The sequence below is a fragment of the Nipponia nippon genome, unplaced genomic scaffold (genome assembly GCF_047370975.1).
Source record: "Nipponia nippon isolate SJK-2023a ecotype South Korea unplaced genomic scaffold, ASM4737097v1 scaffold_19, whole genome shotgun sequence".
In the NCBI taxonomy this organism is placed as follows: domain Eukaryota; kingdom Metazoa; phylum Chordata; class Aves; order Pelecaniformes; family Threskiornithidae; genus Nipponia; species Nipponia nippon.
Window position 1 is genome coordinate 7,087,657 of NW_028262335.1, and position 19,650 is coordinate 7,107,306.

Consider the following 19,650-nt stretch of genomic DNA (forward strand, 5'->3'; position numbering starts at 1 on the left):
AAATATTGTCAGTGAGGCTCAAGCCCAGCCTAGCTCCGTCCAAGGCACGCAACAGGAAAGAACCCTCAGCACTGTTAGGGTGTTTTGCCCTAACTGTATTCAGACACATACAATTTGCTTAAATTGAAAGCAAAGTTGTTTGCCCAGGCTGACAATACGCTGTAATAGCGTCAGCACAGATTTGGGGGCAGCGGGGGGAATAACTTTCCACTCTAGAAGACTTAATGCCACCACCATCCAAGTTTGCTGCATGTGAAGAAATGAAATCCTTCACACTGTCAAACAATTAAAAATGTATTTTAATTCTACAAATTTACAAGGAAAAAACCAAACGAAAACAAACCCAACAAAAAAAAAAAAAACTAAACCAGAAACTGTTCCAGGATTGTACTTCAAGTTTTCCTTTGTCAAATTTTGTAACGATCCTTGGCTTTTCGGGTTAATTCCAGTCCTCTCATGGAATGCAGCAGTTTTATACTCCACACCCAGCAAGAGCCTTTGAATCTGGGATGACATTTGACTTTTTCCCTGTGAAAAACATCTAGTCTCCCCGACGTGAAGAACAGAACTGGGGCACTCAGAAACCCACTCACATGAACGGTTCTCTTCTTTTTTTTGTTGGTTTTTTTACTTCTTTCCTGTCAAGTTTAGAACTTGAGGCTGAAACCAGGTCCTGCAGCAGACGCTCCTTGGTTTGTGGTGGTCAGGTGGAAACCTGTGTCTTTCAGATCGTCATCACCCTGTGAAAACCAATCACAATTCATTCAGCAGTAAGTGGCTGTGCAGACGTAGTGACCCCTCCAACACAAAAATCTAAACAACAACAAAATAATGTATCTTGAGAAACAAACGTTTGATTTAGTGGCATCAGAGCTAAGGTCGATGCAGAGTGTTATTCATGATCTTTAAACATTGCTATTTTAAAAGTTACCCTTTCTAAAGGCATCTAAAGTGTATTCCGAGTTTGTATACCTACTTTTGACTGCACGTGTGAAAGATAGAAATTTGTGAACACACCGTATAGATAGCTGTAAACTACACTTGCTCAGCATCTGGTGAAACAGGCTCTGCGTACCCTCCATGTCAATTTTTATACCCTCAAAAATCAAGGCTAAACAAACTTTTAGGCTGCTTCCTCTGTCGAACTGGGCACAGCAACTGTACAGTGCCATTTCATCTACGCCGAGACATGGAAATAGCAATAAGAAGTTGATCTAATTAAGGCACCTGAGACTCCAACGTGCCCCACGTACAAGGGCATCTCAGCCAGCTTTTTTTTTTTTTCCCCAAAGTGGGGAGCACAATCCCCACGGACGGAAACACCACCAGCCTTGCCTTTTTTGAATTCTTCTCCAAATATTGGAAAAAGGAGACTGTTTCTATCCGCAGGATGTGCATAACTTACCAGGCTTTGGATTTTTTTCAAAAATAAATTTGCAGCTTTGAAAGCTTAGTTGAAAGTGTATAACAATGTGCACTTTCAAAAGAAAAATTGTTCTGCACTGTGACAAACCAGGCATCGTTTCTTTCTCAGCTTATGTACTGAAATTAGGATTCTGGAATACACCACTAATTGGCCCTGCCCTTTGAAAAGGCCCAGAGGGAAAGCTGGACTCTAGAACAGTGTCTTTTTCGTGCAAGTACAGGTCAGTCTCAGGATCCCGAGCCCCAGAAGCCTAACAAAACGTAGCCCACACAAAATCAGGATTTGGACGTGTCCGAGGACATCAGAAGTCGATGGCAGCTGCCGATCTGCTGTGCTTACCAGCTGACTGTATCCCAGGCCTCCCTCGGGTGGTCGTGGGCTAGTGCCACGCTTTACCCTTTGCTGTTCACTTTTTGCTGGCCAGGTGGGAAACATGGAGGGGTCAATAGGAAGGGGAGTCTCTCGGAAATACTCGTGCTTCAGACCGTCCTCGGCAGTAATTCTTCTGGCTGGGTAGTATGTCAAAAAGCTGAGAAGGATTCAGGAAGGCAATGAAATAAGGAAGAAGAGAGACAGAGGGACAGAAAGAAGAAAAATTTTAGCCCCCAAATTATAAATTCTTCAGAAATGTGATTTAGAATTGTCTGGTTTTTAACAAAGGATTCTATTAAGGGGTGGGATCGCTGACATACGGGCGATCGAGCACAGCTAGCTGATTTTAGAAGCATGCTTCCTACATGAACCTGTCATTACTGGAATTGCAGCTGGAACTACCCATCAAGAGTAGCTTTTGTAGGGATCTGTTTACAGGGGTATAAATCGTTAGACACCTCAGAACACACGGGCAGTCGGGTACAGCTCAAAAGGGATCCAGGATGGTTCCGTTCAAGTATTTTACAATGCTGCTTTGCTTTTTAGAGACGACGGCTGAGATTATATTGATACACCGCAAAATACTGTAATACAGTGTAACATAACTGCACAGCTTGTGGTGGTTTATTTTAAACCTTTTGCAATACAGAAACACGTTTTACTGTACGATTCATCCTACCAAACAGCATTTGGCCCTATGTAAGCACTTACATATCCAAGATTTGTACACGTGATGAGTTCCACTGACTTATGTACACTCACTCGTGTTTTTGTAAGTTCCAGACTCACATGAATACTAAATATTGTCATTCTTACCCAAAATAAAGACGACATAGCCCTGTCATAACCAAATCAATTATGAAATAGCTGACACTGATGTGATATCCATCTTTATTAAGACAAGTTGTGCTTGGACCTTCTGAAAGGCTATCTAACTTCCAATAAATTATTCACAACTCATTAAAAAAACCTGGAGCAGCATAATTCTTAAAAATTAGAAAGACTGAAAATCCCCCCCTTTTAAAAAAAAAAAAAATTAAATGTAATTTTTTTAAATAGAGACAAGTTCTAAGTAAGATCTGAAGCTCAGTCATTTCCACCACTTCATGTCATGAAATTTAAAGGCAATATTAGGGGAGGGAGGGGAACAAAAATCTCACAAGCCATTGTCAACCTTTTAAAGAAAAGTGAATTGGAATGCAAGCAGAATGCACCAGTAGAGTTAGTTAGAAGGACTGCCAGAACATCAGGTGTGACAGAACTCACAAACTATGAAAATCTTGAAAAAAACCAAGATTGCTATTTTCCTAATCCTTTAACATGATCTCTAGAATGTAGTGCTTTTTTTCCTTTTTTCAACTGTAATTTGTTTTAACAAGATCCATCAGCAGACTGCGTGATAGCTGACTCACCACATAATTCAACATGACACGAATAAGCTAAAACTACTACTAAAACATTTTTCTATTCTTCTAGGATATAGGTGTGCAAGAATAATCTTGGACCGAGGTTTAACAGCAGGTGTTAAGAGCATGGTACACAGAATAAAGCTGTTGCAAGGAATGGCACGGACAAACTTCAAACGCATCAGCATGCTCTGACACGGTTAAAAGCACTGAAATGCCATGCTTCACTACACGTCATCTCCACCGCTGTCATAGCACGTGAACACGTTTTCCCAAGGAGACCCGAGAAGGCAGCGCTTACTTGTTCATCAGGTCAAACCCCTGATCGGAGAGGAGTGCTCCAAATCTCTTGCGTAGGTTGTTGTAGGGGTATTCCGTGAATGTCATCTTCTTTACTGCTGGCAGCTCATTGTAACCAGGCCAGATTTTTTCGCTCGGAGTACCTAGATCCTGTAAATTAAAATATCTCCTTAATAAACTCGTTCTAGAGTGCAACCCTTCTGCTTATTCATTATGTAGCTATAGGAGTTGGTAAGCATCCAGAGAAAACGGACAAAACACAAATTATCATCTATAAGCATTGTAAAACAAGAATCAAAGTAATGAGCCTGTTATTAAAGCTGAATCTCTGTCAAAGAGCATCAAGCACTTTTAATTTCTTACTCCTCTAATGTACCTGCCTCTGAAACCAGTCAGAGTCCAAAGCTGTTAAAAACGTTACCTTAAACACTTTGTTAATCTGGTCGATTTCTGACTTCCCTGGAAACAGCGGCTTCTGCGTTAACAGCTCTCCAAATATGCACCCGACCGACCACATGTCTATCGCCGTTGAATATTCCTGCAAAGAAGGAATACGTTACACCTTATAAAATCAGGAAGATACTTCCACTGAGTTGTTTGGGGTTGTTTGTTGTTGTTTGGGTTTGGGGTTTTATTTGGGGTTTGTTTGGGTTTTTTTTCCTTAAAAGATTCTACCACTCAGAACAGAACACATACAGTCATGCCCACACCCAAGGCACCGGTCTCAACTGTATTTATTTAAAAGTTAAAATTACTGTGAATGATGAGTAATACCCATATACACAAATACTTTGGGATGAAACGTGAAAGTCTCCACAACATTGCCTTTCTTTTTCACTCGCAAACAGAGCATCACCACTAGCAAAGCATTCTAACTTGCGCTCTTTCACAGAGATCCTTAGCCCTTATTTTGCCACAAGAGCGATCTCGGGTCATGGGCACAAAACCTGGTCTCCACGGTACGCCTCTCCTCTTCAATGCAGCCATTTCTCCTGTTACAAAAACATCTTTGAAAGATTGCATAGAGCTTCTCTCACTTTTGCCCCTATTTTTTTGGTGGTAGTGCAGTATTTTTTTCTGGCGTGGTTCCTGCCACTGGAGCCCTACAGAACCCTACTGATTTCATCCAGATTTCAGTCGTGAAATGGGTAATCAGTAGGGAACATTGCTGGGATGTTGCCAGTACCTTGTTCTGCTCTCAGGTGTCACACATTTTAGACTAAGTTAAAAAAAAAAGTCCAGCTGCCTAAGATGACAGTGACGGTTTGCACCAATCCGCGAGAAGTCCAGCAGCACTACCACAGCAGCATTCTAAAGGGGAAAAACTCAATCTCTCACTCGCCCACCCTCTGTCTGTGGAAGATGGAACTTTTTTAGCTGTGTTATTAGGAAAAATAATACTGCAGATTCAGAATTTCCACCTCTAAATCAATATAAAGAATCAAGCATGCTCATACTTTGTTCATAAATTATAAAGTAAAGTTAGTCTGAAGAGTCATTCCTCTAGCAGCCAGAGGAACAAGGAGAAACGTACCTTGGCTCCAAGCAACAACTCCGGAGCCCTGTACCACAGCGTCACAACCACTGGCGTGTAAGGCTTCAGTGGAGATCCATATTCTCGAGCTAGTCCAAAATCTCCAACCTAAATGAAAATGGGTCATCAGCAATATTTCCAACATGGACCGTACCATTTACAAAGTGCCAGTGTGCGCTGGCTACTGCATGGCTTCCAGCCTTCAAAGCAGCCACGCAGAATACCCTGGTCCTCAGGGGCCTGCCTTGTCTTTTTCCACTGACGGGAAAGAACATTTTTCCCTTCCTGACGCCAAGTAAGAGTTCCTATTATCGATCACCTTGGCAGAAAGCTTATATGGCAGGGGGGAAAATAAAACCAAACAACAGCAAGAGATGCTGACTTCAACTTTGCAAGCAAGGAAAAAATTCAAAGTCCAGTTTTGCTGAGAAAGGGAAAGGCTTAACAACAGTAACAGCAGTAGGATGTAAATAACGGCAATATACAACTAGCATCTAAAATTTAGAAGTAAAAATTGAAATGTTATGTTCTGATCTTATTAGTACTGCTTTTCTCTTAGATTTTTGTAAGAAGTCAGTGAAAGGTTAGATAGATTTTTAAAGTGTGCAATGTTTTTGGAAGACTTTTTCTTTGTAAAGAGAATCTCCATCTCCACCAGTAACTGTACAGTTCAGCACTACTACAGAGATTTATAGTCTTTATTAAGCCTCACAATCTCTCAAGTTGAAAAAGCAACCCCAGTTCAAACCCTATGAAGCTGATAGAGAAAAAGTAAATGACACTGTCACGCATATAGTATGCTGCACCACCAGGAAGAGAACACTGCTCAGACTTCTAATCGCGCTATAAAGAATCCAGTATTCGCTAGGGCGTGCTTATTAGTCACATCCTAGCACAAATCTTGCAGTCGTGGCAAGGCAGTCTCTTTACTTTATTAGTAAAGTTCACTCTTTCGCAACTGTGTGTTTTACAAGCGTGTCATACCTCCTAAAGACTAAAGCAAAGCATTCTACCCAGCTCTTGACATAGCTACAATGCAGTGTAATTCTGCAATACAAGCTTTTTCGTAAGCGTGCTACATTTCATGTAATTCTTACTTTTAAGATGCCTGAATGACTGAGCAACAGGTTGGAAGTTTTCAGGTCTCGGTGAAGTATCCAGTTGTCGTGAAGATGCTTGACTCCTCGCAGTAACTGAATCATCAAGGTTTTCACTTCACCTGAAGTGACAAAAAGAAGCCAAATACACTTAAGAGAAGAAATCTATCTTTAATTTTTTTTGTTTGGAGAACAAGGGAAGGGGGCAGGGGGAAGAAAGGGATGTCAAGTTAAAAGCACAGTATAGACTACACCATAAAAATATGTCAAGAGCAGTTAAAGCCACAGAGCTGCCAATAAAGCAAAATTAATTTGGATAGCTGGAGCGCATCCAAATAATGCTCAGAAATTAATGCCTCTCAGAAACATAGGAAGTGGCCAAAATTAAACCCCAGTGTTCTTGTCCAGTTTAGCACAGGGGAAACTCCCTCAACTTCACGTGTGAGCCTCCACTTCACCCTAAGCATGCAAACTGGATTCATCAGCCAAGTATCACTATGAACATCAGCGCTCCCAGCCTGCGGCCCTATCTTAACTCGTAGCAGTAAAATCAGACCGAACAGAGAAAAAGCAATGAAGTCTCTGTTCCAAAGAACACTCATAGGACATTCCAAGGCAATACACGTCACCGTACAAAGCTGGCTCTCTGAGGTCAGTACAGCCCAACGACACCGAGGTTTGTGTTGGCCAGTTTTCCAGTTTTGAGAATTATAGGAGGCTGCGGCAAACAGTACCTGGTAGAAATGGTTGCTTCATTGTTTCCATCAGACTCTTGAGATCGTGTTCTACGTAGTTCATTACAATATAGATTTTATCCATATTACTGCCTACAACAATTTCCTAAAACACAGAAACAAACGATCAAAACAAGCACGCAGCATTTAAAAAGCATGCAAAAATTAATTTCAGAAATTTACTGGCAAGAGGATAAAAGGAGCCTGCCACTGGTAAAATCCATAGAAAATGTATTTTTCTATGAAAAAAAAAACCCACCTCATTTTTGCAAAACATCAGATTATGTAGAGACAAGTGATGTCTACAGAGTTTTATGGGTAGTATACAACTGTTTACAGAAACAAGCTCTGCCACAAATGCTAACATTTTTATAAGGTATTTTAAAAGCCAAGAGGCAATATTTTACGAACAAAAATACTTTTGAAATAGAAGATTGTGGCCTTACTCTGACAGTGACAATATTTAGATGTTGTGCTTTCAGAATAGTATTTATTTCTCTCAGAGAAGTAATGGGAAAGCCTTCCTTTTCCTTTTCCATTTTCAGTCGCTTCAGAGCCACAATTTCATCTGCAAAGAAAACAGAATTATTAACTGCAGATTTCCCATCACATAGCTAATAAAATACACATTAAGAGGTCCCCCAGTGTTCTGTCCCTAATTTAATTTATTTGAAGGAAAACGGTTACTACTCAAGACATTCTGTTGAGCCAAGAAGCAGAGTCCGTCTCACATTAGCAAAGTAAAACCAAAAAAACCCACCACCACCAACGAAAGATTGCCAAGTTCAAAGAATAAAATCGAAAACAACAATCCAAAAGCTGCATCACGGATTTTAGTGTATTCCAATATAACTAAAGAAAAGGTGTATTTAACTCTAAACTCCTCACCATAGTTAGGAAGATAAGACAGCAGAAATGCCTCAAATGCAGTTTACCTCTGTTTAAAGACCCGACTTGAAACCAAGGTGCTACTCAAAACATTACTGAAGCAAACTATTTAAACACATCTGGGTTTTGCATGATATTGTGGAGAATAATGGTTATGTCAGTCTCAGAGAGGGCCTCAAGATAGAGAGGGAAAAGAAAAACAAGCTCATGGTAGTTGTCCAGTAAACAAGTGAACTCAGAGAAACCACGATGCCAGCTGTGTACTTCCACTCCCCAAAGGAGACCAAATGGCCATACTATTCTAAAATAAAAAGAGGAACCTAGGCATCCAGAATTTAAACTTGTCACCAAAATCACAGCTTGTCAGTTGGAACCTGAGAATAACCCTAATTTCTGTCCAGGTCTGCTTTGGAACATAGTGCTTTTCACAAGCTCTCTTCACCATCTGCCAACTCTATTTAAAACTGCAGATATTTAATTTACGGTGCTACGGTTACCCTTGAAAATGACCAGCTTGCTAGAAAGTAATGTATCACTAGTGATGGCAACACTAGAGGACAAGCGAGGTCAGAGCCAAAAGACCAGATCGTATCTTGCTGTGCATTATCTTTTTCCAGGAAGAAAGTAGTGCTGCACTAATATCACTATTTTTGTTGAACTATCAAAGCAAATATTTCTTTCACTTGAGGAGTCACCATGGAAGAGGAACATATGACTTGATGGCTGGCTCTCGCACCATTCATAGGAAATGCAATAGTTTCTTCAAGACGCTTGCCATTACAAACCAGAGAAGCAAAGAGATTGAGTTTTAAAAATATAAATCCACTTGTATACACAAGAATTCTTTTTTGAGAGGGAGCTTAAAAAGAGTGACGTTTCTTTCTACAACAAAATACTGCAGTACATACTCACTGCACACCAGCTGCTGCTTATGGATTCTCTCATCGGTAGCTGTGCTTACAGTGACGCCTGGTGGAACGCTTATATCAAATTTTGAAAACTTCCAACCTGGTAACTACAGCAGATCTCAAGCCAGAAACTGAAATCGTGTTAATTGTTCTACACCATCACGGCTAATACAGAGATTACTTCGGAACTCAAAGAGCTGCAAGTGAAGCCCTTATGTCAAAGTCCACATCCTATTAAAAAGCAGAGATTCTTCTTGATAAAGAAGAAAGTATTTTAGACAGATTTTGTTCATCGATGACAAATGCAGAACCCTAATTTGCATACAACTGCAGCCCTAAATACCATGAAGATAATAACTGGAGACCACTTATACTAACCAGTCTTCTTGTCTTTTGCTCTGTACACTACACCGTATGTTCCTTCTTCAATCCTGTTCAAACACTGAAATTCCTCCACGCTACGACATCCCTGGAAAAAACAGACAGATGGACAACATTTACTCCTCCAGCATCTGGGGGAGGGTTTTGCTTGGTTTTTTTTAAGAAGACATAAGGTAAACTTCAGCAACTTCACAGGAATAGTTAAAATTTACCAAAAGAATTCAACAATATGGCTATGCCATGTGGGAAAGGTATCTTTGGGGTTTATTCTTACTTGGATCTCTAAAGGAATCCTGGACAGAGCCTGTGTTTTGGTAGATTAACTAAATTATTTCAGTAACTCTTCCCTCATTCACTTTTGCACAGAATAAACCAAAATTTCTGCCGCAATGGCAAAGGCGGCAACTCAGCACCTTCGACTGATACCTTTCACATAGTTCAATTAATAAAAATATGCTTTCTCTTCATATTTCTACACGTTGCTGTTGGCAACAAAAAGAATAACCACCCATCATTTTCTGTTCACGTTAACAGAACTCTTCCAGCGCAAGTATTTTCAGAGAGCAATACCAAGACATCAGAGTATCAAATGTAGTATTACATTCTTATCTATATCTAAAAGAGTAATTTCATTTTTGCTCCATGCGCATTTTCTCCTTGTCAAAAAAAAGACAGCAATATTTCACACAGAAATGTGTGATGCTGAGTCAGCAAGGCGTATTTTGCCTATAAACTATCGCATTGACAAATATCTGTTTATGATGTTAACAAAGCAGCTAGGGAAATCCGTTTGCCTATGATATTCTCAAACATCCTTTAAGCGATCCTCTACCTGAAGCGCAGGGAGATACTTGGGAAGCTCTTGTTTCAGTTCAATGGGGGAGGAGGCTGGTGAGTCAGGAACATAGTCTCCTTCTGTCATTGCGTTGGAATGAGGGGTACCCTCCCCTACTTCCTCCTCTTCTACTTCGCTTCCTGCGGAATCTCGGTCAAACCTTGACTCTGTAACTTTAAAAGTCAGAATCAGTTGTGGAAAGAGGGAGCCGTCTGGAACAATTAAGCTCAGCTTCAGCCAAACAAGGGTAGTAAAACACTGATCGCTATACATGAGATAGGTGGGCAACTTACGCAACTCACGTTACTGCAACAATAAAGATCAATGAGGAGCCTAATTTCTCCTCTTTGCAGAGATGATGCTTTCAAGAACTTGTTTACAGTCATGTACGCACAATTTCCAGCGTGAAATACAGCATGTCAGAAAAAAATATCTTTACACTAACAGAATGAGAGAGAAAACTGACCCAGTATATCTCATTCTGATTGCAAAGCTTTTTTGATGAGAGGACAGGACAAGAGACCCAAAATGAAAAAGCAGCAGACATTAGCTCATTAGACTAGGATCTGATTTCCCCTAAACATAGACCTTGGAACAGATTTCAAGGAATTTCTGATTCTGACATGAGAATGGCCACAAAATGCCAAATATACGATGCTTTAGAACGACGGCAAAACTGCAACAAGAAATACATTTAAAATATTTTAAAATATTTGTAGAAATAGATTTATTTGGCTGCAAAAATTGAGCCAAACACTTCTTTAAATATTCAGTATTTGCATTGTACCAACTGGGATGTGGTTTCCATTCTCCCGTTCCTCCTCTTCACTCATTTCTTCCTCACTCACCTCTTCTGCAAAACAGAATCAAGTGCAACTGAATAAACTCAACGCTTCTGTAGCTCCTTGTAAGGCAGATCACTATTGAAATGCTTTTCGAATTCGCGAGGCCTTCTTCACCACTATCTAGTTAGTGACCTCATACTTCTGTTTCACCTGGAAAGCAAATGCTTCCTCTAACTCAACAGAACTGCACCTCTCAGCTTCCAACAGGGAATACAATCCTTACCAATTAACTGGGAATCAGGGATGGGGGCAGGTGAATAAACTAAAAACTTATAAATATTTGCTTATTAACTGTAATTGATTTTAAAGAAAAACACCCAGCCATCAGAGCATGCTTTTGTGCCTTTTCTTTACTAATGACAAGAATGGCTGTAAGTAGACTTTTTTAACTAACCTTTTTTTTTTTTTTATTATGGTCATTTATTTGTACTGGCATGAAAAAAAAAATCTGAAATTTGCAAGTGAAAATAACTGAAAATGACAGCGACATTTGTATTTCACCACCCCCCAAGTAAGTGCAGAATTGTTCTCTAGAGAATATTTGGTATTTTACAAAATTACTTGAACTGTTAGCCTTACACCATTTAGGAAGACAAAAATGGCTTTCAGTTTTGTAATCTGGCTTCTTAGACAAATAATTGGTATTACCTCTATATAAAAGGATAGAATATGACTTGTACTTGTTTTTTTTTCTTTTTAGTTATCTTGACCTGTGAGGTCTCAGCCTATCCTAGACTAAGAGAAAAGGAAAATGTTCAAATAAAACAATACAGAATGAGAAACAAAGAAAATCATAACACACCATTCTAGGACCTGCTTTATGTTACTCACCAGCTGACTGCTCAGATACTTCCTCAGAATTGCTTCCTGTCTCCTCCTCCTCCTCCTCTTCTTCTCCCTCTTCCTCAGAACCTTCACTGCTAGACTCTTCCTCCTCTTCTTCTGAGCCTGATCCAGATTCTGTTCAGGAATAACCACACACATAACGAAGTAGGCACACACTCTGACAACAGTGTTTCCTCAACAGATAACTGTACAATTAATTACATCTACTGAATTGCATCTAATCACCTGATGAAGACTCTGCCGAGCTGGTTTTTCTCTCGCTGTCACTGATGTCTTGCAAGTCTGAAAGAGGATCTCTCTCTTCTGGTTTCTCTTCTTTTACTGTTGAGACCACAAAAATTAAAAACAGTCTGCTGACGGAATGTCACTTCTACTTACAAGACTCTCAATACCCAGATAACTGCTTTACTTTCTCTGGCCACTAAACTGGTGCTGAACATTCTGCATTGGAAATACAGAACACTAAAAAAAAATTCACACTCTGCTCAAAAGACAAACAGCTTTTCTGAATTGCAGTGGTGCAGGATCAACAGCCAAAAATGTGGAATAGTGACCTTTTGTTTTTTAAACATGATATATGCCTAAGCCCCTCTAAGTGTAATTAAAAAAAAATGGGGAAAAAAAAAAAAAGTAATATGGTAACAAGTATCACCACAACACAGTCTCACTAATGCGGGTACATACAGCGCTTACTCTCAGTGCTTACTATTCTAATGCACTGCCTCCGGACCACCATGAAATAGCATGTGCGACCAATTAGACAGCAGCTTCAAAGGACTTACTGCCTGCCTCCACCTGGAATTTCAGCTGATTACGTTCTGCAATCAGCTTACCTGAAATAGTTACACTTACTTTTACAGCTACATGCATTAACAAAGCAGACACAGAGCTGCTGCTCTTTAACCAAAGACACTTTTATGTCAATTGTGCAAGTTCTCTACTCACAGTTAGAACCTTCTAGGCATGGGAAGGACCATTTTCTGGCTTACAAAACAAATTTCACCATCTAACCAGAATACTGCCTTAAGCATTTATCTTCTGCTACAAGATGACCATATCAGTGATGCTTAAACTATCTTGATCCCTGTAAGGTAACTTTTTAAGGTAGCTTAGTTCCTAATAACAAATCCAACTGGAGCTAGCGTAAACAATCCCTTTTTAATCTGCAAGGCAATTAAACTATGAAATCTTAAAAATTCAGTCAGCTGCTTCCTTCATGATTGAATGAAGCAACTCTGAAACATTTAAAATTACTACTCCTACTACTAAAAAGGAAAGATTCATTCAGTTTGTCACTTGCACAATTACCTGCAAAACCAGCATCGCTTTAGAAAACAGTACATATTCATGAATATTCCAGTTATGCCACCATGGCTGAAGTGGACAATACTTTCGGTAGGGATATACGTTTACTACTAAAAATGAAACGCTACCCCAGAACAGCTCCTCCTAGCCCCCAGGCAAAGACATTATAAAGTGGCAAATGCTACCTGGTTTCCTGCTATCTCCTTGCTCAAGCTTGTCTCTTTGCTGTCGTAATGGGCTGCGACTCCAGGGTCTCATTTTTACTTTGTCTCCATATTCTTCCCTCACTGTTCTATGGTGTGCAGAAACTAGTGAAAACAAAACCGGAAGAAATCGTTACATCTCCCTGCCCTAATCAGAACCCTTCTGTCTGCCACAACCACCTGCTTTGCATACTTGTCATTTTTCCTTACAAACTAAAGGGTAATGGGGAGGAGTGGAAGTGGAACCTAACTATAGCTAGGAGAATAAAGGACTACGATTTACCTCATGCACAATAAACACACGGGTTTGTACTACTTAGAGAAAGGTGCTGCCATACTTAGGAAACAGAAGCAAGATGCCCTATATACTACACAGTAAATGCCCTGAAACTAAGGCATTAATGCCAGAGAGAGAAGTGGACAGACCAGGAAGATACATAAAAGAATAAAAACAGCTAAGGGTTAGAAGGAGCTGACACAACATTTAGAGCAATAAATATAACTAAAATGAAAGGCTAGATAGATCGAACAATGTGAGTGTAAATAACAAGCACAAAAAGGAGCTGTTTGGTATGAGCCAAACTAGAAAGAACAGCAATAAATATGGCTTCTTCTGCTACTCTTGAACAATCTTTGTCACCTGATCACAGGAATGGGCTCTGATTTTTACCTCTGAAAGCTGGGACAAACAGAGATCCTTCAACCAAAACTGAACTTAGATTGCAAGTATCTGATATGCTATGCAAAGTGAGGGTTCATGTGTAGAAGTTAATTGAAATGGCTCAGTTATCAGATCTTCCCCACTTGACTCCCACTACAGCCTTTTTCACGGCTGGAGTACTTCCATGATCTCTCTTCCCTCCCTTTGCAACTTATTTCCCCAAATCCTTTAACCACTTAATTTTGAGACTTCAACCTCCACCAAATTTAGACTCAGCCAAAGAGTTCAGAAGTGACTGGGATCATGATGGATACACACACACACACACACACACACACACAGAGACAACATCAGTTACGGAAATTTTGTTTCTACAGGAAACCAGACTAACAGAGAGAGGCAAAGAAAAACTTACTGACTAACCAATATGCCGTGATATGACATTGTTTTATTTCCCCATGTAGAACTTAACAGATTCCCACCCCCCATGTAGAAGCCTCTCCCTGACCCCCCTTTTTCTTTTAATTCTGGCATTGACCCAAGTAAAAAAATGCTTTCTATACCTCCATTCCACCATTGTGTCAGCAGACAGTAAGCCCAAACAACATTTATACAGAGATAGTTACCTTCTCTTCTGGCTTCCCGTTCCTTACGTCTTTCTTCAGCTCGCCTTTCTCGTTCTTTTTGCTCCCTTTGTTCCTTTTGCTGCTCTCTGATTTTTCTCTCTCGTTCTCGCTCAAGTTGCTCCAGACGATCTCTAGAAAATAATTATTTTTTGTTACGTTACAATTCACTACAAATTCAGCTTACAAAGTAAAGGAAAACTGTTTTTCTATAACAAACTACAGGGTCATTCAATTTCATTAGCAACAATACCACTGATTGCATATCAGTCAAAAACAGACGTAGCTTTTCAGCTGATCCTTTAAAAACAAAGTTTCAAAGACAAAGACCATGCGCTCTCAAACACAGGAGCTTCTGCACCCTTGTCAGGATTTAAACAGAAGTTAAGCGAGTTCAGTTAATAAATCCCCTAATACTATGCAAAATTAGTTTATGCCTTTTTTTTTTTCATTATAGTAAAACACTAGCAATGAATTCACCTAGAAATATCTGTCGCAATGAAGTCGCTTACAAAGGTAATTAAAGTCAAGAACACATTTTCATTAGACAACACATTCACAGGAACGTGGCGCTGGCATCAGACCTTACAAGTTTTTGCTCTGAATTTTTTTGTCAATGAAACGATGAAAGGTTAGAGACAGATTTAGAGGAGGAAGCTGTTCATCCCTCTGTTGGTTTGGCACAGGGGAGGGATGGATGTACCTCTCCCTCCTGGAATGCTCCCTTGCCATTTCTCTCCGTTTCTGTCTTTCCCATTCACGACGGGCTTTATCCTGCTCTTCTCTATGTCTCTTCCTACGCTCATGTTCCCGTTCTTTCTCTTTCACTCTGGCATGTTTCCCTAAACAAACAAAAATGAATTTTGGAGTGTTACTATTCAAAATATTTAACGCTCCTACTTTTAAAAAGGAAAACTAGAAAGGACGAAACTCATGGAAACCTATTTTCATGTTCTCTGTTATTTTCTTAACGGAAAAATCCTGATTTGAAAGGGTGTTGGAAAATTAAAAGACTACAAGATCTTGCACAAACGCTTGCATTAAAAACAGAAAAAGGCTGTTAGCAGCAGGAATACAACATGAATGTTTCTAGAAAGGATATTTTTTCCTTTACAGTCAGGTACAAAGACCACAGCTCAGCCCACTCACTCAGCGAAGCCAGAAAGAAGCTTAACAGACTTCAAAGAGTAGAAGTAGACTCTGCGTCCCTGTCCCAAAGCGATTACTGTCCTCTCAAACACATATATATCCCTGTCATTCCCATAAGGGCATTAAACATAATCAAAGAAATAATACAAGTTTAAATTCCTTTGTCTTATCCACCTGACTCATTTTCTTTAGTTTGTAGTTATTGTAATTTACTTTCTACATAATGCCTGTTCGGCTTCACCTTGGGAAGCTACCAGAAATGTTACCCAAATGCAGTAATAACAACCTTCCGCTGAATGACTTCGATGTCTGCGTTTCTCTTTCCTCTTCTCATCTTTTCTGTGGTGGGTTTTTTCTTTCCGTGACATTTGCTGCGGTGGTTTTATAGCCAAGGAGTCATCTTCTTCTCCTCTAAAATACAAGACAAATTAATAAACTCAGGGAGGTTACATGTACTCTCAAACAGACTGTGTGTTACTTCCTCTTTTCTCTATTTTGAAAAGAATGCATTTTTTCCTATTTCATTTATATTAAAGTTCATTTCCATAATACCCCAGAACCAAGGCATTAACAGTACTTTACAGAAAATCAGCCACGTAGATGAGAAGTTAAGCTATTATTACATGCGCACTTTTAATACACAAGCAAACTGAGGATGAATTAAGCACTGAAGCGAACTCAGCAGGCCTGCTTTAACTGCATCGTGAGCAAAATACTTCATTACTTGGTAGCGGCCAAAACTGGACCACAGTTCTGTTAAGCCTTAATCAGTACTTCAAAATGATACCCTAGCATGTTCTAGGAACGGGAGGCAAGATGGCACATCTGCATGCTAAAGAAGTTAAAGTTTTCCCTTCACGTATTTTTAAAGACTCTTCTCAGTACTTCTAAAAGTTAATTTCAGTTACTCTTCCAAAGGTAACAAGGTTATTCTCTTATTCTTACCTGTCTTCCATGGAGTCTTCTCTCCTGTAAGGTGAATTTCTGATTGTTATTTCCATGCGGTGATCTCTCAACTCCCCCTCTTCAAGAGAATCCCGCTTTGAATCCCTATCATCTGACTGTGATAGAAATGCAAGAAAGGGCAAAACCAAAATACAATTAATTTTTACGTCACAAAATGAAAAAATTTAAATAGTACGCAACTCTTCCATTCCTGGCTCAAAAGGCATCCTCAACTGGTCGTACCAGTGAAGTATACTAACTTACGAAACAGATTTCATAGTTGTAAGCAGCCAAATACAGTTGGCTGCTTATATTGATGTTATATTTTATATTATATATTTTATATTATATATTTTATATTATATATTTTATATTATATATTTTATATTATATATAGATATATAAATCAAATACATATTGACTGCAACTATAGCTGAACTTTTGTAAATTCAATGTAATTAAATAATTAAGGAGCTTTATATTAACTATTGTGGATTTCTTTCCAAAAGAATGTTATTGTGTACATAATTGTACAAAAAGAAACGGTAACATATAAGTTATTCAAGAACAATTATTTAAACTCATTCTTCTAGAAAATCTTTGAAAGGTTTTTACTTGAACTGCAACTTCCAGTTAATGACATCAATTTCTTTCCCTTTTCTAACCAACAACTATGAAACAAAGCACAGCATACAACGTAAGGCCAGTGAGATCGCATTGTATTTTTGTCTAACTTTGGAATTAGAGATCACGCATGAAACATGCAGAAGAGCACAGAGGAATTCCACTGACAGGGCAGCAAGCCTTGTTCTCATCGGAAAATGAGGATATAGGCCCCGAAGCTCCGCAGATTTCATTAGAAATGCTTGTGTACCAAAGGGTGGCTTACGTTTTTCATACGTTTTATCTCTGCCTTCTCCTCTTGCTCCTTCCTTCGTTTTTTTTCCTGAAGAATTTCATCTAAAGTTTTCACTTTCCAAGAATCCTTTTCATCACCCATTTGAGTAAAAAAAAAAACAAACTCTGAAAAAGAACACAACGTTAATGAAACCTACACAAACTACAGAGCCCAACACGGCTGTGTCTGTATTACACTGACTTTACGTGCAGGCAAACACCTAAGACACCACCTTCGAGTAAAGTCCAGCTGCCCCTGACTTGTGCTGAACCAGAAAAGCCCGTTTTAAGCCTCGAAGCACACAGAGACTTTGCTACGGGCGTCGGGACCCGCTCGGGGACAACGAAGACGCCGCCTGCCAGCGCGGTCTGGCGTTTCACGGCCGAGGCGGCCAGCCCAGCACGGCCTCCCACCCGACAGCCCCGGCCCGGCCCGGCGCTCGCCCGGGCCCCGCGGCCCGCACCCGGCGCGGCCGCCACCGCCCGTTTTGGCCTCAGCGGTTTCGCCCGGGGCCCCGCGCCGCGGCCGGGCCGCCGCCGATGCGGCGCAGGGAGCGGCCGGGCCCCCGCCCGCCGCCCGAGCCGGGCCCACTCACCGCCGCCGCTACCGGAGCCTGGGACGAGCAGCGCGGGACAAAGGCGCCACTTCCGCCCGCCGGAGCAGGCTGATGACGCCGCACGCACGCTCCGTGACGCAGGCGCCCGGACGCACGCCGCCATGACGGGAAAGGCGGGGCAGCCACCTCATTAATGAGCTGCACCAGCGAACAAAACAGCGCGCAGCGAACGCGCACCTCAGCGGCCGAAACGGAGAGGCTATCGCCGCATACGTCATTCTTCGGGACCACCCTTATAATTACATACAAAAAGTTAAATTTTATTACTATTCATGTGAATAAAACATGATTCTGACGCTCATTTAAACAAGTCGCTTACATAGTGGTAACAGAGCCGACGCCCGAGGAAGGAGAACATACGCTAACTCCGTGCGGGAAGATTCCTGGAAAGGAGAATGAGCGGAGGCTGGGCAGGCAGACGCTACCGCGCTCCTCCTCCAAGCGCGGACCACAGGTTACGACGCGCTACGTGACAGGGAAGAGCACTGTGCGTAGCTACTTTATTATCCGTCCATCGTTTTAGCTGGGAATTAATGTCATTTTAGAAACGTGAACTGCTGCGAGTAACACCTTACACGGGCAGGTCTGCGTTCTCCAGCGAGGACTTGCGTTATTTCCCGAATTCACGTTTCAAGGAAGACGTGCTGTTCCTACGAGAAGGTACTTGACAAACGTAAACCAAACGATCGGCGTAGCTCCAGCTCACGGAGCTTGTCTTCATCGGTGCACGAGTACCGGGGTGCGGCTGGAGAAAGGCCAGGGAAACCCTCGAGCGCTTCCAGGGCGGACGTTCAGAAGAAAGGAGGCAGCACTACTGCCATCGTACCCCGCAACCAGAAGGCAGACAGCTGGGGTTAATACCGCGGTGAATTCTTAACATGGAACAGAACAGTCCTTGTGTACCCAACAGCAAACGAGAATTACTAGTATGCCTGGAGGAAGAAAAGGCCTTACAAGTGGACAGTACAGAGGTTGGTTTGTTTAATCTAATAAAAATAAAGGCCAAGAAGACTGCATAGTACACAAGATCAACACTGTGCAAACAAACCCCTAGTAAAAAGGGATTATTGCCCTGCCACAGAACAGGTGGGGCTAAACCAGCCACTAATAAGCTTAGACATGTGTTAGAAATTACAAGTTCCAAAATCCTCCCAGCTGTTGGGTTCACAAAAAGTTTTCCAGCAATAGGAAAGGCAAAAGCCTGCTAGCTTTTACAACAAAGCTCAATCAGTTGATGAAGGGGTTTACATGAGAATGGAGCTAAGGCAACCAGAAAGCCACTTACATTTCTGTCTTCCAACAAAAGCAGAAATATGATGTTTTCTGCCAAATACACTGAGATTTTTTAAAGCATAACTACAAAAAAAAAAAAAAAGAAAAAGAGAAAAACAGAGCTCCACCCCATAGTCCACAGCTTTTTGTAAAAGTGATAGGAGTACAAAGAAACAAAAAACCCACAGACATCACATACACAAGGATGAAAAAAATTGACGTTTCCCTCCCACTCAAGAGAAATAAAGATTAGCCTCAGTTTATGGTTAATATTCCTCCCTTTAGTGACCTCTCTTCCATCTCTGTCACAGATACCTCCGAGATTCTTTACGTAATCAGAAATGATAGAAATACTTTGCACATAGGTCAGAATTATAACCCTGAGTTTCTAAAAGGCAGTATTTTG

At 40.7% G+C, this 19,650-nt stretch overlaps 2 protein-coding genes across 13 annotated transcripts in view; one reads left to right on the forward strand and one right to left on the reverse strand.

Moving 5' to 3' along the window:
- The window catches only part of LOC104008948 (MIB E3 ubiquitin protein ligase 2), a 79,660-nt gene extending 76,161 nt beyond the window's left edge, over positions 1-3,499 (forward strand). For all 8 annotated transcript variants that reach the window (XM_087755196.1, XM_087755188.1, XM_087755189.1 and 5 more), the window contains one exon: positions 3,275-3,499. The gene's annotated coding sequence lies outside the window, so the exon portion shown is untranslated. The remainder of the gene's footprint in view (positions 1-3,274) is intronic.
- Positions 282-18,211, reverse strand: LOC104008946 (cyclin-dependent kinase 11B). Of its 5 annotated transcripts, none has more exons than XM_087755197.1 (20): positions 17,952-18,211; positions 17,348-17,481; positions 16,459-16,574; positions 15,800-15,924; positions 15,068-15,206; positions 14,368-14,498; positions 13,063-13,185; positions 11,798-11,893; positions 11,558-11,686; positions 10,669-10,734; positions 9,879-10,048; positions 9,044-9,134; positions 7,316-7,437; positions 6,870-6,975; positions 6,136-6,257; positions 5,039-5,146; positions 3,926-4,042; positions 3,506-3,654; positions 1,766-1,955; positions 282-740 (listed from the first exon to the last, which is right to left on the reverse strand). In XM_087755197.1, exons 1-20 carry the CDS (start codon positions 18,073-18,075, stop codon positions 648-650), a joined length of 2,451 nt encoding a protein of 816 aa, XP_087611323.1. In that variant the 5' UTR covers positions 18,076-18,211; the 3' UTR covers positions 282-647. The 5 variants fall into 5 exon arrangements, with proteins under 5 accessions (XP_087611323.1, XP_009459165.2, XP_087611325.1 ...); XM_009460890.2 differs by having other exon boundaries at positions 9,879-10,054; XM_087755199.1 differs by lacking the exon at positions 17,952-18,211 and adding an exon at positions 17,589-17,929 and having other exon boundaries at positions 9,879-10,054.
- Between the last annotated feature and the right edge of the window lie 1,439 nt (positions 18,212-19,650).